A 24443-nucleotide genomic window follows, 5' to 3' on the forward strand; every position below is an offset into this window, starting at 1 on the left:
CTCTAGAGTCAATGTTTGGCTTGTCATTTCTAAGCCATGAAGGAAGGTTGAGAGGCAGTCTGAATTTTTTCAAGAAGGTTTTTGTTTAACTCAAGGGTGGCAGATACATACTTTATAAAGTTTTATGACATCTAGAGTTTTGAAAACACATATGAACCAAGTAGAAATGAATTAGTAAATGTAGGGTCAGAGGCCTTATAAACCAGAGAAAATAAATGTGTCTTCTTACCTCTGTGTTCCTTAACTCCTGTCGTAATGCTTTGATACTTCTATCAGACAATATGAACTCTACCCTTACTTAAATAATGAACAAGAGTAAATATTAATTTGAATTGAAATAATAATTGGACAATGAAGTCATGGCAACCTGGAAGAGATAAAACTGAGCTACTTTTCAATAGGCATACTTATAATTACTCCTTTAGTCTTCTTAAATATCAGTCTGTGTTAATCAGCGTTCTTCTGTTAGATAATTTTCAAATTAGTAAACAAAAAAATAATAGCACCTTACATCTTCAACTAAAAAAAAACTTAAAATTTATGTTCCTGTAGAGATTATACTGCAAAACATAAAATACCCCAAAACACCTGAAACTATAAACCTTTATTAAATAAAGGCTCAAAATAGCTTTAATGTTTCTCTTCCTCAAACTACTGAAGCAGTAAATTATTCCTGTAGAAATGTATTCCTTTACAAAACTCAGTATTTTGAAAAGCAATACATAAAAAGCAACATGCAGTGTTTTTGATCAAATGGTTGGGATTTTTTTTTCTTTTTTCAATAAAAAAAAAATCTGTAAAGTACATAACTGCTTCAGTAAATAAGGGATATGGTTTGAAAATGTTGCAATGTGGTTCCAGAAATAGTTAATCATAACTAAACTTCTTGTAATTTGCATTTAACATCTGCTGGATGACACAAGAAATTTCAGTAATTATGCAGTCAAGTCCTTTAAACTTATTAACTGTACGCATTTGTCAAATTCTATAGAATTATTAATGATTGGTATGATAGTGACTTGGTGTGATTTAGATCATTTCTTACCAACTAAAAAATGACAATGGAAAAAAAAATTAGGAAATCCTCGTTTATTATCAAAATTCATTATGTTTCATACCCAAATGAACTCTTGTTTAATTGACCACTCTAAATCCTAAACTCTGGACGTCAGAAAAGGTTTAACTCCAACTTTTACTTCTGTGCCTTTGGAGAGCCTGGTTCTGAATTAAAGGACTTTCAAAAAATATGAAGAAACATTGAATGACAAATGACTGTTGGGGGATGCTTCACCAACCTTGACATGGTTTTTTGTCGTGTACATGTTGTAAAAGCAAAGCAGGAGCAAAGCAGGTTTCATCTTCACAAGACAATTTCTGTCTCATTCCTGTTCTACCCACGGGTACTATATTTGCAGATTGACTGATTTTTCCTGCTAAAAGCAGTCCAGGTGACATGACTGGATACAGCCCCTGGCTAAATGTGTGACAGGTATTGTATTACCAGGCAGGAAGATCATAACTTTTTGAAAGGTCTGCATCATGTGCATCGTTATTGATATTTTCCACTGGTCTCCATTCAGACTCCAAAAAATGGAGCTCAGTCAACATTTGTCCTTTGCAGCTGCCACTATGTGGGAGATGCTAAGATAAAGTATTCTAATTACATCTTTAGATTAATGGTAGAATTCTGCAGAACTGTTAACAAAGAGATTGGCAGAGGAATCCAGGCCTGTAACGTGCACAGTGACATGAGTGAGCGAGGGAGAGGGTGCGTGTGCTGAGAACTTAATTAATGCATTCCCTTGCAGCATACATAATTCTGGCTCGTGTTTGTTCTAAAGAAATACAGCAGTAATTACAGAAAAGCAGAAATGGTTTTTAAAATTGTAACTCTAAATATTTTTTTGTTCTTCCCTTCACAATTAGAGAGGGCACAGAAACAAGATGGGTTGCTCTCTAATTCCTCAGACAGAATTAACATTAATTTTGTGTGATCAAGAAATGCTTTTAATTGAACATTTATTCTATGCACTAGGAAATGTGCATAGAAGAAATAAGGAAAATCCCCAGTGAAAAGTAGGTTAAGACAACTAACTCAGCACATGCAGTCATTTTAAAGCCTAATTTGATCTTTACTCTCATCTCCCCAGCCCACCTGTTTGGTTGAGTTTTTTTCTCTTTATTTTAGCTCTGTTTCTATAATCAGGTGGAGCTTTGGATTTTGCAGATACCACTCTGTGGAGACCACATCAATACCACTCTGCTTTTGTGATAGCAATTGATAAGTATGTTTTTCTGAGGTGCAGTTAGAGTTTATCCAAGAAGTTTCCTTAATATAACAAATATCCTGTTTGTGAGAAACACAGAATTTGAATGACAGGTTGGGATGGCAAGATGGACAAAATTTTACTGTATAAGGGAAGCCATATGTGACTGAAATAATCACTAACAGGTGCATGGAAAGCCAGAACTAAACTGGTGAAAGGAGACTGTGTATGAGAAACAAGAAGATAGAACAAACAGTAGAGAATTATCCCCCAGCTGGACTGAACCTTCAAAAGCAAGGTAGTTTACAAAAAATTTCCAAACAAATACAGTATTCATCTGTGTCTATCTATCCACACATGTCATGTTGGTTACTGAAATATTTGCACTGAAAAACAAATAAGGTAACATTCTATTGTAGCTGCACATCCGTATTTTAATGTGAAGAAATAAATTCAACCATCAAAATACCTCTATACAGGAATATATAGCAAGGAATAAGCTCCAAAACCCAGTTCTATATTAATACAAATGTTCTGATCTAAAACCAAATTGATTAAAAATACATTATTTTCAGTAAAACAAACAGAAAGGACTAGCTTTCTTAAGTATCACTTTGAGAATGTTTATTCTCTGTTTCAATTACAGATTTCAATATAAAATAATGGACCAATAATTTGTGATGGATATCAAACAAGCTTCTATAATTTTCATTTCCAAGGATAACATTCTATCCTTTTTGGTCAACACTGCTGTCATTCTGTAAATCATTCTGTAAACCAATACCTACACTGCATTTGGCATTAAAACAAACACTAATGTGAATTCAAACAGAGGCTTGTACTAAAACCAGTTACCTCAGTGAAAATACTGCAAATGATTTCAGTATTGGTATATTTAAATATCATAACTTTTCTAGGTGCAGATAGTTTTAAAAAATATATTTGAATTTTCCTCATACAACAAAACTGTTTAGCTGCATTCTCAGTGTCTTTCACTATTTACTGAAGCAGATATTGGGTGATTTCACATTGGGGTCATGCATCTGTGAACTTTAAATGTACTAAGAGTGCATTACAGATTTGCATGAACTCTCAGAGCTTTCATTATTGCAGATCATTGTGAAGAGTGTAGCAACTATCTCCCATTTGTAACTGTTCATTGTTCCTGAGGCAACTACATCCAAATCATTAATTCAGTCTGAAACATTTTGAACACATTGAGGATTTTGCTGGGGAGGGGTGGAACTAAAGAGAGAAGCCCACATTTGAGTTGCAGGAGCTGTAAAGAAATGCACCCTGCTCACTCAAAAAGATGTATAGGTGTTCTCAGTGATGCTGTGCAACCTCTCTGTCCTGCCAGAGAGAAAAAAGACACATCTGCAGAGTTCCTTTCAAGCAGGTTACTCAGAAATACAGCTTTATTTCCCCCACAGTTACACTCAAGGTAGCAGTGCCATGAGCTACTGTCCAGCATAACAAAGGAAGACAGGGTGTATGTATATGCAAGGTGAAAAAACAACTACCTCTCTTTAAGCACCAGAACTGATTCTCTATAGGATTGTGCTGCTGATTGTTTACTTAAGAATACTCCAAGGGGTTGATCACTTTTTTCTAGGAGGATCTACAGGATGACACTCCATATCCCATTTGAAACTTCTAAACCATGCTTTAATATTTCATTGTTTTATTTTTAATCAAAGTAACTTGAGTTATTCAAGCATTAAATTACATCTGTAAGATATGGTTTTCTTATGTAATTGCTTTTAATCTGCAGGTCCGGTATACTAAATGTTGGTTGGCTGAGTGTTCTACTTCTGTACAAAACCTCCTCCACCAAAATCTCCTAAGCAAATCAAAGATAAGATAAAGCAATATAAACCTTACAGAGCAGTCCACAGAATTCACAGGATCACAGAATGGGTTGGGTTGGAAGAGACCACAGTGGACCATCTGGTCCAACCTTCCTGCTCAAGCAGGGTCATCCCAGAGCACATGGCACAGAATTGCATTCAGATGGTTCTGGAATATGTCCAGCGAGGGAGACTCCACACCCTCTCTGGGCAATCTGTTCCAGTGCTTGGTCACTGCACAGCAAAGAAGTTCTTCCTCATGTTCCAGTGGAACTTCCTGGACACCAGTTTCTGCCTGTTACCTCTTGTCCTATTGCTTGGTACCACTGAGCAGAGCCTGGTCCATGCTCTGACACCCCCCCTTCAGATACTTGTATACAACCTCTCTGCTGTCTCTTCTCGAGGCTGAAGAGGCCCAGCTCCCTCAGCCTTTCCTCACAAGACAGATGCTCCAGTCCCTTAATCAATTTTGTCGCTCCATATCTCTCTTGTCCTGAGAAGCCCAGAACCGGAAAAAGTTCTCCAGGTGATCCTCACCTGGGCTGAGCAGAGGGGCAGGATCACCCTACTTGACCTGCTGGCCCTTCCTAATGCACAATGGGTGCAGTTGCTGGTACCATTTACAACACGGAACTTATTCAGCACTTGCATTACACTTTGTATTTGATATGTATGGGAGGAACACTTGTTATACAAAATAAAACTGGAATTTGTTTAAGGGCAAAAGAGAATCTGTCTCCCATCGTGCCTCTTTCTTTATATAACTGTAATGACTCAGGTTTATAATACCTTTCTGGAGAACTTTAGGTATCTTCACTACTATCAAACACCTACCAGGAGATTACAGTATTGCCAGAGCAACTGCTTCACTTTTGCTCCTGAAACAGCCCATTCCATTGAAGCTGTTACCTTTAACACCATGATGGGAGCCTTTTTCAGAGTCCCCAGAAATTATCATCACTGACAGACATCTAAAACCTGGAACAACTGTCCATCTTAGAGGCACAGCTTTTGGAAATAAGCTCTTAAAAAACAAACAAACAAAAAAATTGGTTGGAACCAAAGAGACTTCCTGAGGGGAATGCTACAAAAGGATTTATCTATGATGGAAGCTAAATGTCAAACTGCATGTCTGGCACATTTTTTATATATATATAGGAAAAATAGTTAATTTTAAAGGGAAAAAAAAAGAAACTTAAAAACTTCCATAAGCTAAATAGATTACAAGTATTATGATTCTTTCAGGTTCACTGTTTACTATTTTAAAATTCACCTATCATTATGACACAATTTATTCCTTGACTTCCTGCTGTATACAAACGACACTATGAGTTTGATATAACTTTGTGAAAGCCTGAGAAAATAATTGATACATGTAAAAATATATATTAACAGAGATTTCCACAGGAATTTTAAAAAAGGAGAGCAACAAAATACTGAAAAAACACACCATTATTTTAGCTAGTGGAAGGACAGAGTAAAACTGAATTCATAACATGCTTACATAATACACCAGGAACACTATAAAAAGAATGGCACATTTAAAACTTTTTAAAGCACAATGCAAAGGAATATTCTTGGTGTAAGCATTAAATACTTTGAAAAAATCTATTAGTGAAAACATTAAGACTTTCACAGTGAGCCTTTAATATCACAACACACCTTCCTTCCCATTGTATTACACATTTTAACACACACCTAAGCCTTCTATGGCAAAACTAAGTGCATAACATAAACATTTGGATCTATTGCATTTGAGAAGCCAGAGCCCAAATATCGAATGCTTCTTTTTTTCTATAGCACAGCTTCAAAATCACATTTGCTACTTAAACAATGCAGTACTTGAAATTAATGATGAAATAGCTGCAGACCACTTATGTTTCTGTTGCCCAAATCTATTCTATTGTACACTCAGAAAACTGCATAAATACTTGAGCATAAGTATTTTTACCTTGTCTGGCTTGTAAGCTTAAACCCAACTATAGATTCCTTATTCAGGCCAACTGCTTCAATGTTGATGACATCATCTACTTCTGGCTCCGTAGCAATGAACTGCAGTGGAAACTTCCAAGCACCTCCTGCAGTCCATTGTATCATGAGAGTTGCCTCGTTCCTTAAAATTTCAGATAAAAACATTCAATACATAGAAAGACATTATAAAACATAAACTGACTAAATAATGTCAAAAATAAACCTTTAGTGTGTAGAAGTAAACTACAGTAAAATTAAATACAAATTACTTTCATTTGGAATATATCCTTAATTTTGCAAGGCATAGTATATATCAGGTGCACTTGACTGGAACGTAGACTAAATAGCACTGGATATTTACAGCAAAGTACAAAAAAGAACATGATATGAAAGAAAAATGACTGGTACAGCTATGAGATTTTATTATTCTTCTGCTTACTCTCTCTTGAGTTTAACAAATTTAAGTAAATTTGTTTTAATAGTTATTCTTTAGTTATTGTGGTCTTAGAGGAGAATTTTGTCCAGAACATTTTAGCAGTTCATATTAGAATCAAACAGATCTGACAAATGTCCATGTACTTTATAAAAATTCCAGACTCTGATGTCTTTAGACTCTCTAAGAAAGGAGTTGGTGCTGTAGATTCTGAAGGTAAAGAAACCAATTAATTGCAGTCATCGAGTCTCTGCATGAACCCTGATAAGTCTCAAGTATGTAAAGATAAAATAAACCCAAACCAAATCAGAAAATAATAAAATAAAAAGGACAGAGTAGAAATAAAAAGGGTTTCTAAATTACCCCCTCTCTGACACAATGACACTGCATGCAGTGGGAGGATAGTTTTTTCCTAAAGGTATGCTCTTTGTTTAATTCATTAACCTTCTGGACTGCTGCAAGTACAGAGTAACCTCCTGCACCCTAAAGATAACCTTTTTGCATGTAATCCCTGATATTCAGCAGTGACTGCTCCCTAACACTCCCGGTAATGTTGGGACTCTGAATTTACTGTGTGCCTGCATTTTACTGAAGTTTCTTTCCAACCTCCTCCCCACACACATTTAACTGCTTCAAAAGAAAGGCACAACTTCTCTCTCTCCAAAAGGAGGTCATTCCATAGTTTCCTTTTAAAGAAATGGGATGTGCCAATGTAAATCAAACAAAATCCATCATTTCTCACATCACAGCTATAAAAGAGGATAACATTTTCCTGTGGATCATTGTTACCAGAGCACTAGAGACTAAATTCAAATTTAACTATCCCATCCAGCCAAAGAATATGCACACATGCTCATCTAGGAAAAATTTTCCAAGACTGACAGACCATCTTGTCTGTATGCTTTTCATGAAATTTGAGAAGAATTAATTTCCATTGAAAGTCTTTCAATACTCCAATGTTTAGAAGTAAAATGGGCTTCCACACAAGCTATGGAAGTAACCCAACAGAACTATCTCGCAGGCATTAAAAAGAAACACTATTATCATACTGAGAAGCAGAAAGTGAGAAAATCCAAAATAATAGATCTCAGAGGCTAAAAAAAAATTAGGAAAAGAGTGAAGGGAGGTGCTTATGTAGCTAAAAGTGATCAGACAGGAGTTCATTACATGTTCTCTTGGCAATAAGGAACAGGAGCTTACCTCATTGGTTTGTTAGGTGCAAACACGACATTAAAGATCAGTGTTACGATTCCAGATTCTGTATCCCACTCTTTTTGAACCAGATGCATACCAACCAAAGATTCAAGCTGAGATCTAATTTCATTTGATTGATATTGCAACTCATACAGAAACTCCGCTGTTGCAGAGGAACCTAAATGATACAAGAGAAAAAGATCAGTCTTATTCTCACAGTTGGCTGCCTATGAGTTACAATTCTTTCATTTGTTACTAAAAATGACAGACAAGTAAAACTAGTAATTATCTAAAACTTGACTGATTTCCTTCTGACTGCATAGCAAAATCTTCCCATTTCATATGACAAGCTACTTAGGATATGCAAATGATTACAGCAATATTGTTCTGACTACCACTTCTGTGTTATGCTGAGATATTTCTAGTGCATCAGGCAAATGAAAACTGCAAGAATGTAACACTATTTTTGAGTCATGCCACTGGGACAATCATAAAAAAAAAAAAAAGCCATTAAGGACATGAGTGCCACTGATGGCTGCAAGCCTGAGAAACAATACAGAGAAATAATGAAGATGTCACTAGTAGCCTCTTCTCCCCTGTAGCAGCCATGATAGGGCCAAGTAGTAATGACATAAGAATAAACAGCTGAGCTTCTTGAATCAAATGTGTCCTGCAGCTGTAATAAAGAAAACTGAGATGTTCAGTATACAGTAGTAATTTGTGCACAGAAGGGAACATTTTTATGAGGAAAAGAAAATCAAGCTGCTAATCTATTTAAAAGTTTTACATGTTTTATGGGTGAGAAGTGCTTTAACACAACCACTAAATCCTACAGGAGATTTCGTTTTACTGTGACCACATATCTCAGGACACATTTTGAAATTGCACAGCTGAGTACAATGTGTTGTACAGAACTGCTGTGTATCCATCCCTGTACACATATCCCAGCTACAGAGTGCCAGTCAGCTACAGAGTTAATTCCTAAGGCCTTCTGACTTGGAATTCTAAAATACAGTCTATAGATTTGTTTGTATAAAAAGTCAAAGAGATGATGGACTGTGAGATAGTTGAGGAAAAGCTTACTTTGCTTCTGCCAATCTGTAAGACTACCCAAATTTAAGTGAGTATTAAACTTTCTTATGCTTCTAGTCCTTCCTCCTTCTCTGAAATGTTCAAATTCCTTCTTCTCACTTCATCAGCTGACAAAAGGTGTGAACCTTTGTTGCCTTGTTTTTGAACCCACAGATCAACCCCCAGAAATGCAGCAGCTTATACTGAAACATTTCCAACTCTTAAAGTAGATACTTCACAAATCTCTGTACAATTCCTACTAAAGAGGCACACAGAGAAGCAAAATATTATTCCAAACATATGGGGTTATCAGTCATAGTAGATACACACTGAGTACCAAACATACAGGATTTTCATACATTAATCCAACTATCATATATGCATTGTATTACAATAAATGTATTTTGTTACAATGAAATTAAATATGAACATTTTTCCTACAGTTTATAAAATTTAGGATCATCCTACACTGTTCCATGCTTTCCTGTTTCTCTGTTTGAGAAATATAATGCTTATGCCAAGCATTGATTCCAACACAGCCCAAAGCTTTTAGTAGTCACCCTAAACAAATGTTAGAACATGAAGATTAAGACACTGACAATCAATGGGAGAAAAAGGATGAAATCATTTGGAGCATTCCACAGTGAAAAAAATTACAACTTTTGAGCAAGTGTTTCTTTCAGCAGTTATGCCACACAATAATACTCAGGAAAATCTTATTTTATAGTTCAGATGCTAGGAAGAAAACATTGTGAATTACATGCTGCTTTTAGTATCCAAAGACATTTGGGTTTGGTTTGACATATGTATATGGAACCTTCTAGTTAGTAGCAATTAAATATTTATATTTTTTTCTGCTCTAGGCTGTTTTGTAACCTGTTCTGTGCTCATATTAAGTAATTAGTTAAAATATTTCAATACTTTCAACAGATAAGGAAAAATAATGCATTTATTACTGACAATATTTGAAAGCCTAGTTATGCTGGTCCTTTAACTGGTTTTGATCTAGGCTCCTGATCTAGTTTAGGACTGCTCAAAAATGAAAAATATAATTATATTTTCATCACAGCTGCCCTGAAGACTTAGGAAGCCTCTGTGAAATGTTAATATTTGATACTAGACAATTCTGTAATACACATGCTGCTTAAACAAACTGGCAGAAGCCAGAGGGAAAAAAAAGAAGTAATGAATCATGGCTAGTAAATTGTCCAATTTTTCAAATATTCAGAGTTCTCTTGACTCTTAGAATTTCCACTTTCAATTGTGATAGTAAAAGAAATAAAACATAGAGACAGAATTAACATTTTCTTTGCCATAAAGCCCAAAACAATATAACATACTGTTCAAATATGCCTTGACCCTTTAGCCCAGCTCTTTGAATGCTTTCATTCACTAGTTTTCTTTTTAAAAATTACCATTTTTAGCACAGGTAGAATTCTTGTTTTATCTAATACAAGTTGTAAAATACACATGCTGATATAAAGTACACCCCAATTAATCCACTTCTGTTTTGTAAATAGAGAGCAGCAGGGAGAGCTTTAGCCACACCTGACTCAACATAAAGATTTTTATCTATCCAAACACTGGGAAGATAAAAGCATGCTATTTATATACAGCTGGTTACATCCAGGGAATAGAAGTTCTGATTATTAAAAATATTACTTCCTCACATTTACTCAATAATACTTTGCATTATCTAAGAAAAGGAGTAAGAATATGTTTTGAGGTAACTATTCCAAGACAATTTTTTCAAGCATTAAACATTTCTTCTTTTGAAAGGCAATTAATCTCAGACTTTAAGTGTTTTCATTTGTGCAAATAATGATTTCCAAAAAGGTAGTATGCATTTAGGCAACATTGTGGATGCAGAATTGCTGAAGCAGCTATGTTTAAAAACCAAATCAGGTTTTTCAGCTATACAGTTCTATAACTTGGCCAACATTTATTTTCAAATGCTAGTAAGGACACTTCTTAAAAAGCACTAGAATAAAAGTATTTGGTTTGTTTAAATAGCCTCTAAGAAGATGAAAGGATATAGATCACTTTTAAAAAAATCCAAGGATTTTACAGTCTGAGCATATAAATTGAGAAAATGTGAATTTTTGTGTGACTGTTACATTTACTGTAACACTAATAAATAGATGTCATGCATCTAAAAATTAAAAGACTAGTCTAACAGGTTCAAAAAATAAGGATCTCAGAAATTTACATGACTTTTTAGTGGAAAAGAACCTGTATTCAAACTTCAAAAGAGTGATAACAAAGACGTTTGTAGACAGGCCTAATGTCTATAGAAGGTACTGTGAAAGGCCCACTGGATATATCTGACCTCGAAGAGAGTTTCACTCTGTCATTAGAGAAGCCTTTGTACCTTCCTCCCGTTTTTGAAAAGCGAGTGTTTGATTTCACTGAAGCCCAGCTCATTACAGAACGTGTTTTCTGATGATAAAAGTCTAATGGACACTGGCCTGTGAGGCTGCAGTCTCTCCTGGATACCTAAGGGAGATCAAGCTGCCTGAGCTTTCCACACGTAGTGCTTAACCTGTGGCAGACTTGGTGACATAAAAATGGCACAGGGGAGGATCTTCTCAAGGGACTCTCTTTACTTTCACACTATCTCCCATTTCCAGTGAGACAGACAGAAATTAAAGCTGTGATGGAAAGATGCTCAGACTACTGAAATGCTTATTCCCGTTACAGAGGTTTTTCCTTGGATGGATGCAATAAAAGAGAGATGCAAGTGAATTCACTTAACTGGCCTTCCTCACCTCCCTTTCACCAGGCTGCAGTCTTACTTGCAGTCGTTTAATAAAGGAGGGCAGTGCAATCACCAAATACAAATATGCAGTGAAAGCTCAGCCTTTCCTAAATTTGCGGTTTCATGCTTTTCATAAGCCAGATTGTTTTCCTTTGGTGCTGAATGTAACATACTGCACTCTCTCACTGATTTTTTTCACTGCTTCTCATAATTTTTCAAGGTTAAGTGTCTATTCTGGCCCTGACACCCAACAAAGATTTCTTCCCCTCTTGAGCTAATAGTCTCTAAACTGTTAAAACAGAAACTAAAACAACAGATGTTCACAACTCATTTTTGCCAGACATCCAGCATCTAATCTTGACCTTCCAAATCTTATGAAATATCTTTCTTCATAGCCCCGTTCAGCTCTCATCTGACACTTGTCCTTTTCCTGCTTCTCCACTGTCTTCCAGGAGTCTTGACACACACACAGATGAAACTCAGCAGACAGTGGGGAATGAACATTAAACATGCAGGAACACCTCACCAGCAAAATCAGAGGCAGACAGAATACATTATTGCACAGTAGATTAAACCATTTTAATACAGTTTTCAAGTAAATGTTCAAGTGAACAGCAAAAAGTGAATTACAAGAGTAATAAAGGAAGAAAAAATAAAAGGAAGTCTGGTAGTCAACATCCCAACATTTAAGTAGACATAGCCCTTCCCAAATCTTCGTTCGTGAAGCCTAGCCATGATGATGATCATCTGGACAGTAAGAAATGTATCTCAGCTTAGAATTAAATAGCTGTTTCTCACTGTAAAATGTCATAACTCCATGATAATATCAGCAGAATAAACAAATTGCACAAGAATCCCAAAAGACCTGCCTGTAGCTTAATATACCTTTACCAAATTTCTTCATACAGGTACAAAAGTGCTGTATGTAGAGCATGAAAAATAACAACAAAGATAACATCATAACTTTAATAAATGTGAGACATCAAACCACCTTAAATACATAGAAATAAATGGATTTTAAAAAGCTATATCCTCCTTTTGATAATATAGTCATTGATCTTCATTGGAAGTCAAGGAAATCCTCATTGAAGTTCTGCATATATATCTTCATATCTCTTCCCTGCAAATTTATTTCTCTTTCCATGTCCAGTCAAAGCTCTTCATCCATAGCTTCAAGGCTGTGCAAAATTCCACTCTTAGCCACATCTTTTTATAACCCTACATCAAACTACCTATTTCCCTAGGAGTAGCAACCAACTTGAATTCTTATTTTCTAAATTTTTGCTTACATTTGATATTTTTGTTTCCTTATTTTTCTCTTTCAAAACTCTTCTTTAAAACAGCTATCCACTTCTAAACCAAGTTTCTACTGTAAAGAGAGCAGTTAAAAACCTTTCCTCCCCTCTTTTTTTGAGCATGTTTCTTCCAAACACTGTAACAACTGAAATGGAAGCTTGTGAATCCATGTATATGAAACACATAGTGGGCATCTAGTATCTGCTCTTCCAGATATATTTCTGCACTGTTTCTTGCAGATTGTTTTCATATATTCTCTCTCTCTGAATCCCTTTTGCATTAATTCCCTTTTCACTATGCCTATCCATCCACCTGCCTTAACACACTTTCTTTCTTTTGATATTACTTGGCATAGTAAATTAAAACAAAAACCTCAGAAAAAGCAAAAGGATTCTCATCAGCTCAAAGGATCTCCCACATTATTCTCCTTGGATCTGATATTCTACTCAGATTTGTACACTGACCTATCAATTAATTCTATAAAGGAATTGATTAAAATGTGTTTCTTCATAACACATTATATTGCTTTTCCAACAGGCTCCCCTTTTATTTCACCTTGTCTTCATTTATCCAGAAACTCTAGCAGATAAAGATCACATCATTGGCTGGGCACAGGAAACATCAAAGCAGCTTCTTCATGAACATATCTCGCGATTTAGTCTTAATTCACACAGACATTATTTTTTGATGGTATTCTCACCCATCTGCCTCACTTTGAATGGCACCCATGGAAATCAGTAACAACTCAAGCTGTCTTTTAACCGAAACATTCAATTTGTGTTGGCACACACAGAGGCTAAATTGAAAACTCATGTCACAGTTTTTTCAATAGTCCTTGATAGTTTTACACCATACTATGGTCTATTACAAAAGGATCCATTTTTTATCTTCTGACTTTTTTAATATACAAAACAGGCTGAGCCACAGAGACTGGAACACAGGACCTAATAACCAGGGTCACATTATTTTCCTTCCTTTTCCTTATCCAACAGACTGCATTCAGCTATACATAAGATGGAAGATCCATAACATAGGGTAGTGTAAAATCCTCTACTATAAGACAGATGTAATCTCAGGGGAGGCATCCATTTGTGTTATGTTTTGGATACAAATCAGTTTCAGAATTAATAAAAGTTCAGTGTAGCAAATTTCTGAGGTTTCACTCTGTATTCCTCAGGTGGCCTGAAGAAAGAGTAATGGTTCAAGGTCACAATTTCATTCAATGCTCTGTGGCGATTCTATGTAACTTCTAGTCACTCGTCTTGTAGTTTTAATATCTAGCTATATCTTCAAAGCTTCAGATCAATGTGTTCTTAAGCTGTCAAAACTAGAGGCCTGATGCACTAATTTATAAAAACATAAAGTTGTATACATTCTCCAAAACAACAGGAGAAGGTTGTTTGGTTTTAGGTTGTTTTTTTTTTCATCATGTTCTGCTGGAAATGTGCAGTGTGGGAGAGATGAAGGGGATCTAGAGATAATAACTTCATTTTCTGTAAGAACAACAAAATTTGAACAGTCCAGCTTCAGACACAGAAGACAAAGAATTTTAGCACAAAAATGACAATAGGATGTAATAACCTGGAAATAGAAGAGCATTTAGGGTAGAACAGTTGCACGTGTGCATGTGGTTTTTTACAACAGTGGCTGTCAGATACATTTTCTGAGGCAAATTTAGGTGCATAAACCCTCTACTTGCTTTTCTATGTTAAAAAGCTGAGACAAGGAGTGCACTGCTTCATTGTACTTCTAGGAAACCTAAAACTGTATCTCTTAAGGGCTTTGGTTAGCAAGGTTTTGTTGATGTCCCATAAATAATGACAAAATAATTCAAAAAATAGTGCAAATTAATGCATTGTGAGGTGCTATGATGTTGCAGAAGCACAGTTAAGGTCCTGGAGACCTGTGTTGGCTACAGTTTTGAGTTACAGAAGCTTTCCCAAAATATCGTTACAAAACAAGGGTGTAGTAGTTTCACTTCTATTGGAAGCAATACTTCCTTATCATCCAACCACAGCAATTACAGGAAATTCTGTGAGCAGGAAATGGGAGGAATGGCAATCACAATCATATAACAATTAAAGTAATTAATAGACTCTTGCAGCAAATTATATTGCCTAGGTTTTTCTCATCCACTAACTCAAAATCATTTTAAGAGATAGCTATTTATGTATTCTTGTTTCAGAGATACATTATGTTGGGTTACTCAATCAGTTCTTTTGGACTTCTCATGTTTCCTGGATGTACATCATACTGAAGAGTAACACCTGGAAGAACTTATTAATGTCTAGGTTTGTATTATTTATTGTTTTTGCAATTTTGTGAAGCTGAATAAATAACTTCAGATTAGTTTATAATTGATCTGGTTCCCTGTAAGCATTGAATATTTAAACTGAGCATGATTTTGCATAAGTGTCAGAAAGTAATTTTAATTAACATAATGATGCTTCTGATTCCTAAGGCTTGCAGATTTCAACATTTTATAAAATGTTAAAGAAACAGAAATGAATGCCTGTTCTGTAAACAGAAATAAAAGCAGCTCCAAACCACGTTTGCTCACAATTTATAAGTTCTTCATTTTTTTCAGTATTTGTCATTAGTGTTCTACTTATATTAAGAAACGAGAGTAGGAGGGGTTACTTATGAGATAAAAAATTATGCTAATTTTTTTCTTTTCTTTTTTTTAATGGACCTACTGGTAGCCTTGTATATCAACAAATAAATAAAGTCCTATTCGAAATTCTTCATTAAAATGCCTGGCATTATTTCAGTTCAATAAAGAAAATAAACAATGCATCCAATCTCTCCCATGCTTCACTCATAAATTAAGAAACAAACAGCCAGATGTAAACAAAAACTAAGTAGCTGACATGACAATCCACCTAAGGCTTTCATTTCTCTCTGATGCTCTCTTCTTTGACTTCTACTAGTTCCCTGTTTTCCAGCAGGAATTGTTACCCTTAACTACAAGGTAATAATCCATAACAGAGTGACCCAGTCAGTGGTTTACCCCCTTGTTAACACTTCCATTTTGACATTACTCACTTCTTTCATCTGCTGTTAATCCAAAACAATCAGTTTGTTTTTCTTTCTTATACTCTTGCAGAGTAAGAAAATCTCATTTATATAGCTATAACTCTCTCATCCTCAAAGATAATTTAAAAAATAATGCCACAATGATTCTGACAATACAGAGATGGCTTAAGTAGGACAGAGGACCATCTTCATCATTTATTATCCTCTTCATATTGCTTTCAATATTAACCTGCTACATTTTATCAGGAATCACATTAAAATCTCTGGAGGAGAGATTAAGTCTATAAAAATATTTTGTCTCCACCTACACTAGCATTTTTCTTTCTTTTGGTGTTAAGATTTCTTTGGTCAGATCCAATTTTATTGAACTCATATCCCAAAGGTGAGCCTCCTGATCCTGATCTGCCACATTAAATAGAATTTCAAGGAAAATGAAATATGTCTGTATTTCCTATTGAATACTTAAAGTAAACTAAAAATGCTGTTTTATTAGAATAAAAATAACAGCCCTCACACTTGTTTGGATGAATCTCAGCTCTTAAATTTGCTTTACTGAAAAAGATATCTTTAGAGTCACATGTAAGGAAAAAGATGAAAAATACATCTAGAGTGAAAATATGCATTTAATGCAACTGAAAATTATTTTTAAAGGGTCATATTATATTTGCTATGTCTAAAACATTAAGCTTTTATTATTTGATCCCTGTAACTTTGTTGACTTCAGAACAACAAACTATATAATTTCAGATAGATACTATTTAGATGGTCCCTTCTTAAGAAATTGTAATAGTTTTCTGTGTCAAATGATCTCTGTTGGATGAAATTGATTTTTTATGTAAAAGACATACTTGAAAATTTTTAACTTTAAAGTATTTATACTTGTCCAAATGCCTTAAATACTGAAGCAGATTATTAGCTGTTTAAATGTGATCTGCCAGTAATTATCATCATTTATCTTTGGATGTAAAAACTGCTTACTGCACATCACACATACCCTCTGATAAATCACTCTTTCAGAAGAGAAAAAGAATGAAGAACAGCTTGCCGGGCTGTTATCTTAGAGGTTTAGGCTTTTATTTATATTATTTCTGGTAGAATGAAGAAAGAGTAGATAGTACCATTAAAGTTGATTCCTAATAGGCATCAAATTCATCTATAAATAATGACATTTTAATGTCACTGAAAACCATGAAAAGCATAGTTATAAATGGTCTTATTACCTATGGTGTAAAGCATTTCACTACCAGACTTTTTGCTTGAAAAGATGCAATGTGCCAAATCAATGTCTTGCAGTGAGTGCAGAAGTCAGTGTTAACAAATTATTCCTATGAATAAAACAAGCACTACACATCAGGAACCTGCAAGTCTTTCAAAATGCTGCCTCAGTTTGCTCAATGTATGTTTTTTGTGTCAATTCAGATGCCAACATGTTGGAGGGAAATACCTCAAGTATGCTTAAGGTAGCCTGCTCATATGTGACAAGTCAATAAAGAGCTAAACACATTATTCTAGGATAAAAAAAAAAAAAGTCCCTCTGTATCTTGATGGACAGCAGTTCTCAAAAGGATGAATAAAGTTATATAATAGTATTCACAGTTATATAATAGTATTAACAGTTCTCCAAAGAGGAAAGAATGTATACTGAGAGCTTCACATCTTTTCATTTTACTAGACTGACCACTAACATTTTTTAATATGGGAATATAAAATAATAATACGCCCAGATTATAAATTTTCTTTGACTCTGCAATAAGAGTAAGTATAAAGTTTAAGTAATTAAAAATACTAACGAATCAGTAAGTATATGCTATGCAAGCTCTTGTTAACAGTTCAACTCCAGATCTCCTCTTTTTTTAAAAGCTTTCAAAAATAAAATTTGTTTAAAGATCTGGACAGTAATTGCTTATATGAGACTACATTGGTCAGTGTGCAGAGCATGGTCATGTTTGCATAAAAATCACCCTTATAGGAAGGATATAATTCACCTAGATTTACCTTTTACAGCTTTTTAGGTTTTCATAGTTATTTGACAGGACAGTTTCTGTAACATGGTATTCCTGCAAAGTCTCTGTTGGAACAGACTGTAAATGGCAGAAACAAGACACAACAGCAAGGTTTGCTGCCTCTCCAACTGATCGCCTCATGGCAATCACAGCAACATCTGTAAACTCAATTTTTATGACCTTTCAATGCATTACACTCTTACACAAAGTTTGAGTATGGGTGAAATCCCTTCCCTCATTTACAGCTAAGTTAAACACACATTAGGCTGTCTCATATGTCATAATGTTAAGTTTCAAAGGCACACAATTTTCAAATTTATTGTAGTGACTATGACTGAAAAGGTACATCTATTAAAAGAAATACCAGCGATACAGCAGTAACAAGCATTCTTTTCTTGCCACCTATATGTTGTACCATTCTGTTTCAAGGAGAGGTATAATATGAAAGGCTGGGGTATCTCTGAAGAAATTGATTTTCACTGTGTTCTCAGCAGATTAACAGTAAGTGGAAGCTATCCTTTAACAGAACTTTATCACTTCTTTCCTACAAGTCCTCCTTCTTCAATCCATTTTGCTGCAGATATTGGCCTGCTAGTAGGAATGCATCTTAAAAACAGGGACAATCTGCAGATAAATGTTTCTTTGTAGTGCTTACACAGACATATTTTTGCTAACTTTAGACTTTGTGCAGGCTGTTCTCTTTTGAAGCAGAGATTGTATTGCGTGCAAGCCTTACAGCCAAGACAGATTAAAAGAAAAAAGACAGGTCAGGTTCAAAGGTGCCTACAGCTGAAGACATACTGTTAAACAGATATCCTATATTTGCAAAACAATAGAAATATGGACTGGGAAAATTTTTCTAAACCTCACCTTGCCACGGCTGAACAGCACATTTGGTGAAGTACTTACCTTATTTGCAACATTCCTAAAATAGTATGATATCAAAACTATTTATTCTTACCATCAGTGACTTTAACTTCTTGGGTGTTGGCTGAATTATCTCTATCGACCATGTCGGAATTTCTTGCATCAGTCACAGCAGTTGCATCAGGAACTACACCCATCAGCAGCATTTCTACTCTTTGCTCTACTCTCTGCCTGGCTCGACAGCGCACCACAACTACAGAAAAGTAAAATCATGTTATTTGTAAAGCACCGGCATATTGATTTTAACAAAGCAATTAAACATAGAAGTTAAACGTGCTTAGAGAAAGACAAAATACCAGTGAGGAGCAAGACAAACGAAAGCTTTTCCCCAGCCTTCAGTTTTCATTGCTTTGTTAGGTGAAGTAGCAGGACTATTGCTAAGCAAACAAAAATCTGTTTGTACAGTTAGTTCCTAACAACATTTGCAAATTTCTCTCTTATTTTTAATCATTAAATGTATCTTCATTTTAGTTCAATTGCAAATAGGAATTACGGCATAGTTTGAAATATGCCAATGAGAAAGGAAGACTGAAACAAAACCAAAGAAATACCAAAAAACAAAAAACAAAACCAAAGAAATTTGAAGGTTAAATGAAAGAATATTAAGTTACTCTTTGATTTCCTAATTTAAGAAAACTGTTGTTCAAACTTCAGCTTTAATAGAAGTATGCCAGAATAAAAAGTATTCTTATACAAGTTTCTGTTTGAAGCATGACAGAGCTTTTTTTTCTATTCAGAAGTGATTTTAATTTATTGCTTCTAAAATGTGTCTTTTTCATTACAAAGTTGTCAGGCCCTAGCTTACACATTAGTTTTTCTAAAGCTTGCTTCAATAGTTACTCTTTATGGTTCTTTCAATATTTATTGGCAGAGAAAGAGGAGGAAATTACATGCAAGAACTGAAACAAAAGACTTAGAATTTTTTAGAGTTATGGGAATCACCATGAAAAAGAAGAGCTGATCACATACTTGTCAGTGTCAAGGTCTAGAAGTCATATTCATCAGAATTACATCCAATGTTTCTTTAAAAATTAACAGAACTTAACATCAGGAGTTAATGATAAATAGTTTAGAACCATATCATGGTGAGTAATTATGTAAAGTGCTTAAAAAAGAGCAATGAAACTCTTTCTTCAATGCCATGTTTATTTATCTTCAACTTTCAGTTCTGATTCACTATCATTATTCTGGAAAATAGGTATTTATACATCAAGTTCAAGTAATCCCCTTTCCTGTTTAACAGGGCTGAAGTAATTTCTAGATCTTTCTTATTTAACCATAGATTACACTGTCTGCATTACACTAGCTTACTAAATGTTTCAGATTACTGTGTGCACATGTGTTCACATCCTTTTTTATTCCACAGTCCATCTAGCTACCTGAATTGACTCTATATTTTCTTTTTTTCTAAACGGCTAAGTAATACTTATGGATGAAAGTCAGATACATCTGGGATTTGACTGGACAAGTCCCTCAAAAACCTGATCTAATTAAACCTACTTTTGACCAGGGAGTTGGAATAGATGACCTCCAGTGGTCCTCTCCAATCTAAATTGGTGTATGGTGCTTTGACTACAAGAACAAAAAAAGTATTCTGGATGATCCTCTGCTTGTAATCACTTTTATAACATAGCCAAGTTATCATCTACCTAACATGTTCTACTTGGGCTGTGACCACTGATCATTTTAATTGGTCTCATGAGATAGTAAGCCAAGTGACTTCTAGAAGTTTAAGTACATTAAGATGCAAATAAGAATGACAGAAAGATGAACTGCCTAATATACTAGCAAAACAGCTTTGGTTTTTGACATAAGAGCTTGTAGCCTCCAGGCAATTTTAATAAGTGTCTGCATTAAAAGAAATTACAATACAATTTTGTTTATTATTTAAAACAATTTTTAAAAAAGTATATTTCTTGTTATTATCTGCTTTGGATTCATGCCTTACAACACAGATTTTTAAAAAGCCCATTTAAAACTGAAAACCATGGGATTTCAGAATCAAAATAAGAATAGAAAGCTTCCTAAATACACTCACAAACAGATATTTCAGTTTTCTGGGTAATTTTTGAAGAACCTAGCACTTCCTTAGAAAAAAAAGTTAGCCCAACATAACATGCTGGCCAAAGAATGGCATGTATTCAAAATGAAAGCAATGTTTCTTGTATGCATTACATTTACTGAACAGAAACTAATAGAAAACATTTTTAAATATAATTTAGTTTTGCTGCTTTAAAGAAGTATTTAGGAATTTAAAATTACTTAAGATTTGACATTATTTAGGTTTCTGATCATATACAGAAATGATGTTACTTAAGCAACTTATGAATGTTAATAGTTTTAATTCACAGCTTATATGGCAAGTCTTGGGTCCTGCACTTGGGTCACAACAACCCCAGGGAACACCTCAGGCTTGGGTAAGAATGGCTGGGAAGCTGCCCAGCAGAAAAGGACCTGGGGATTTGGTCAAAAATCAGCTGAACATGAGGCAGCGAGCCCAGGTGGCCAAGAAGCCCAATGGCACCTGGCCTGTGCCAGCAATAGCGTGGCCAGCAGGACCAGGGCAGTGATCATCCCCCTGTACTCAGCACTGGTGAGGCTGCACCTCAAATCCTGTGTTCAGTTTTGGGCCCCTCATTACAGGAAAGACATTGAGGGGTTGGAGCATGTCCAGAGAAGGGCACTGGAGCTGGGGGAGAGTCTGGAGCACGAATCTGATGAGGAGCAGCTGAGGAAGCTGTGGGTGTTCAGCCTGGAAAAAAAAGGAGGCTCAGGAGAGGCCTTAGCGCTCTCCACAACTACATGAAAGGAGCTTGTAGCCGTGTGGGGGTTGGTCTCTTCTCCCAAGTAACAAACAACAAGACAAGAGGAAATGGCCTGACATTGCATGAGGGGATGTTTAGAATGGATATTAGGAAAAATTTCTTCATGGAAAGGGTGGTCAGGCATTGGAACGAGGTCACCAGAGAAGTGGTGGAATCATCAGACCTGGAAATGTTCAAAAATATGTAGATATGGTGCTTAGAGACATGATTTAGTGGTAAGACAGAGGTGTTGGGTTAGTGGTTGGACTCAATCTTAGCAGTCTTTTCCAATCTTAATGATTCTGTGACTCAAATGAAAACGATAGCCCAATAAAAGGAAGATTTATCTCAGAGTGCCAGTGAATTACATAACAGATTTAAATAACACAACAAATATTCACATCAATATACATAGTTTTAATGCTAATGAGACTCATTAAAACCATCATTTCGGGCAACAGCTGATTACACGATAATATTCTGTTTCATTCCTTAAGGTATTACAGTGGAAATTAAAGAGATGAAAGCTCTAATTAATACCACATCATTGGTATTTGTCTACAAGTAAAGAGTCCTTAAGCAACATAAATTAATGACAGTACAAATATCTATTTCTATGTTTTTCCAGAAATTGTTCCTGTACCTTAATACATTTAGTGTAGACAAGTATTTTATTCACTTATTCACTCTTAAAAAGGTAAGTTGAAAGGACAAGTTGCTATAAAATTTTCCTTCATGTACATATTGAAATGTAGCTTCATCAAGGATATAGATTTAAAAGGCTGTTCACAATTTCCTGTTTCACAGTTCTGGGATTACATCACACCTTAAAAAAACAGGTGATCAATTCTATAAGCATTTACTACCCCCAAAATAAGCAACCAAAAAATCCCTTGTGAGTGTCAGTTGTTTTTTAATGAAAGTTTACTTCTCAGAAGCAAAGGGAAAACTTACTGCTATTCACACAACTCTGTATTCTGCTTTCGATTAAGAAATGAAATTCAAGGCTGAGAAAAACAGTGAACATCTACTCCAACATTTTGCACCCTGTAAACTCTCCAGAAGGGTGTTCTGGGTATGCAAGCAGAAATCTACCTGTGAGTTAATTAGACTTACCTTCAGTTCTCAAACTCAGCATTAATTGGTACAGTGAAGGGCACAGGCCTTAATATTTTCAACTGCCCCCAGCTCCTTTTATCCACAATGAGAACAAAATAATAGATCTAGATTTGTAGGTTGCAAATGGAGATTTTATTTTTAATATGTGATTTCATGTTTTTTAGGATGTAGCAAAGTACTGTTGCAAATTCTTGTGATCAAGCAGGTGAGAACATAAATGACTATTTAATTTTCTTAAAATTATCGTTGAAGTTTTTTTCAACCATTACCTACCTAATTTCTGCTGTGGTGCTTCAGGTATTCCATGAACTGGATATCTCCAGAGTATTCCCTCGATTTCCCCACTTTCTGCTAGAAAAACATTCCTAGGAAAACAAGTGAAGAGTATCATTCTGATAGACTGCTGAGAATTCTTTTTCCAAAGCAATCTAGACTTTGTTGTCTAGAATTGTTAGAAAGGTTAGACTCTATTTTATTGTGTACTGTAATGATAAATATATCTGAGAAAAATAAGAAATAAAATACAACTATACATATCAGCTATAAATTATATCAGCTACAACTTATATCCACTTAGCATATTTGAATATTATTCTGTCTGGATACGAGAACATTTGGCCTGACCTGCATTTTGGCAGGTAATATTTACACTAAAACAAAGTTTATGCAGTTTATGCATTACATAAACATATCCAAATGAGAACCATAATGAGCCCAAACACACAGAAAAAACAGAGGTACCTAAGAGCTTTCAATATTCATAACTGCACTGGCAGGTAGTACTTTACATTTTCTTTATTTAAAGTGGGAACAGGAAGATATTAAGACAGAGGGAATTCTTACCCTGAATCCACATACTTTGTAGGGTACATGTAAAGCTTTTGATGGCCACCCATTGCCCTCAAATCAGACACTTGATTGCTTTTGGGAGCTATACATGAATAGTCAAAGGGGAAATGAAGACAGGACTGAATATCCTCAACTACTTTTTCCTTTCCTATTAGAATAAATTACCTGTTTAAGTCTTTATTTGATCCACCAGAGAACTCATAAGTCCATTTTTCACCATTTTCCTTCCTTACGTGAACTATCACCTCAGCTTTATACATTTTCATTGCATGTGGCACGAATAACACGGGGATATTCACTTTTTCTTTTGGAGCTAAATGGATTCCTGTAAGATGTAACAGATTGTTATGATATTTTGAAAGTTTTGAAAATTATTGGTTTACCCATATACTTCCCTTTCACTTTTTTAACCACTGTTTAACATTTTATCAGTGCACTGTTTTCCCTGTGAAAAATTCCATTTTACCCTGCTCTTGCTACAGCCAATTCTAATCTTATAGTCACATTTGTGGCCTGTCTTCCTGTATCAGATACATTATGTTTCAATGCCCTGGATAGAGAAGTTTATATGAAGTGTTGTTTTAAACTTCTACTTAATGATTAAACTTTGAAATGGGACCCAGAGAAACTCTGAAGGCTCAAAACAAAAAAACTACAACTATGTTCCACATTTAATATTCAGAGATCATGTGTAATATATGTATGTCAATGCCATGGTTTTCTAGGGCCTAAGTCATGTTTTTTTCAGCATCTGTGGGTTGCACCTGTGAGTAACAGTGCATTCAAGATATAATTGTAATATATTTAAAATAATCTACATTATTATTTTACAAAACACGCCTTTTCTGTATGATATTACATCAGA

At 35.0% G+C, this 24443-nt stretch overlaps 1 protein-coding gene across 4 annotated transcripts in view; it reads right to left on the bottom strand.

Moving 5' to 3' along the window:
• Window positions 1–24443, bottom strand: part of CFAP47 (cilia and flagella associated protein 47) — a 287854-nt gene that overhangs the window by 15037 nt on the left and 248374 nt on the right. For 2 of the 4 annotated variants that reach the window (XR_007908382.1, XM_051811714.1), the window contains 2 exons: window positions 23003–23094; window positions 18880–18999 (listed from right to left, as the gene is read on the bottom strand). Coding sequence is in view for 3 of the 4 variants with exons in the window: in XM_051811714.1 (XP_051667674.1) it covers window positions 23023–23094 (72 nt within the window). In the remaining variant the exon portion in view is untranslated. Of the gene's footprint in view, window positions 1–6068; window positions 6231–7721; window positions 7894–18840; window positions 19000–23002; window positions 23095–23743; window positions 23904–24443 lie in introns of those variants that run through there. The other 2 variants (XM_051811713.1, XM_051811716.1) reach the window with 2 other exon arrangements.

Source organism: Manacus candei, unplaced genomic scaffold, assembly GCF_025592945.1.
Source record: "Manacus candei isolate 608988 ecotype Guabito, Panama unplaced genomic scaffold, ASM2559294v1 h1tg000083l, whole genome shotgun sequence".
Classification (NCBI taxonomy): Eukaryota; Metazoa; Chordata; class Aves; order Passeriformes; family Pipridae; genus Manacus; species Manacus candei.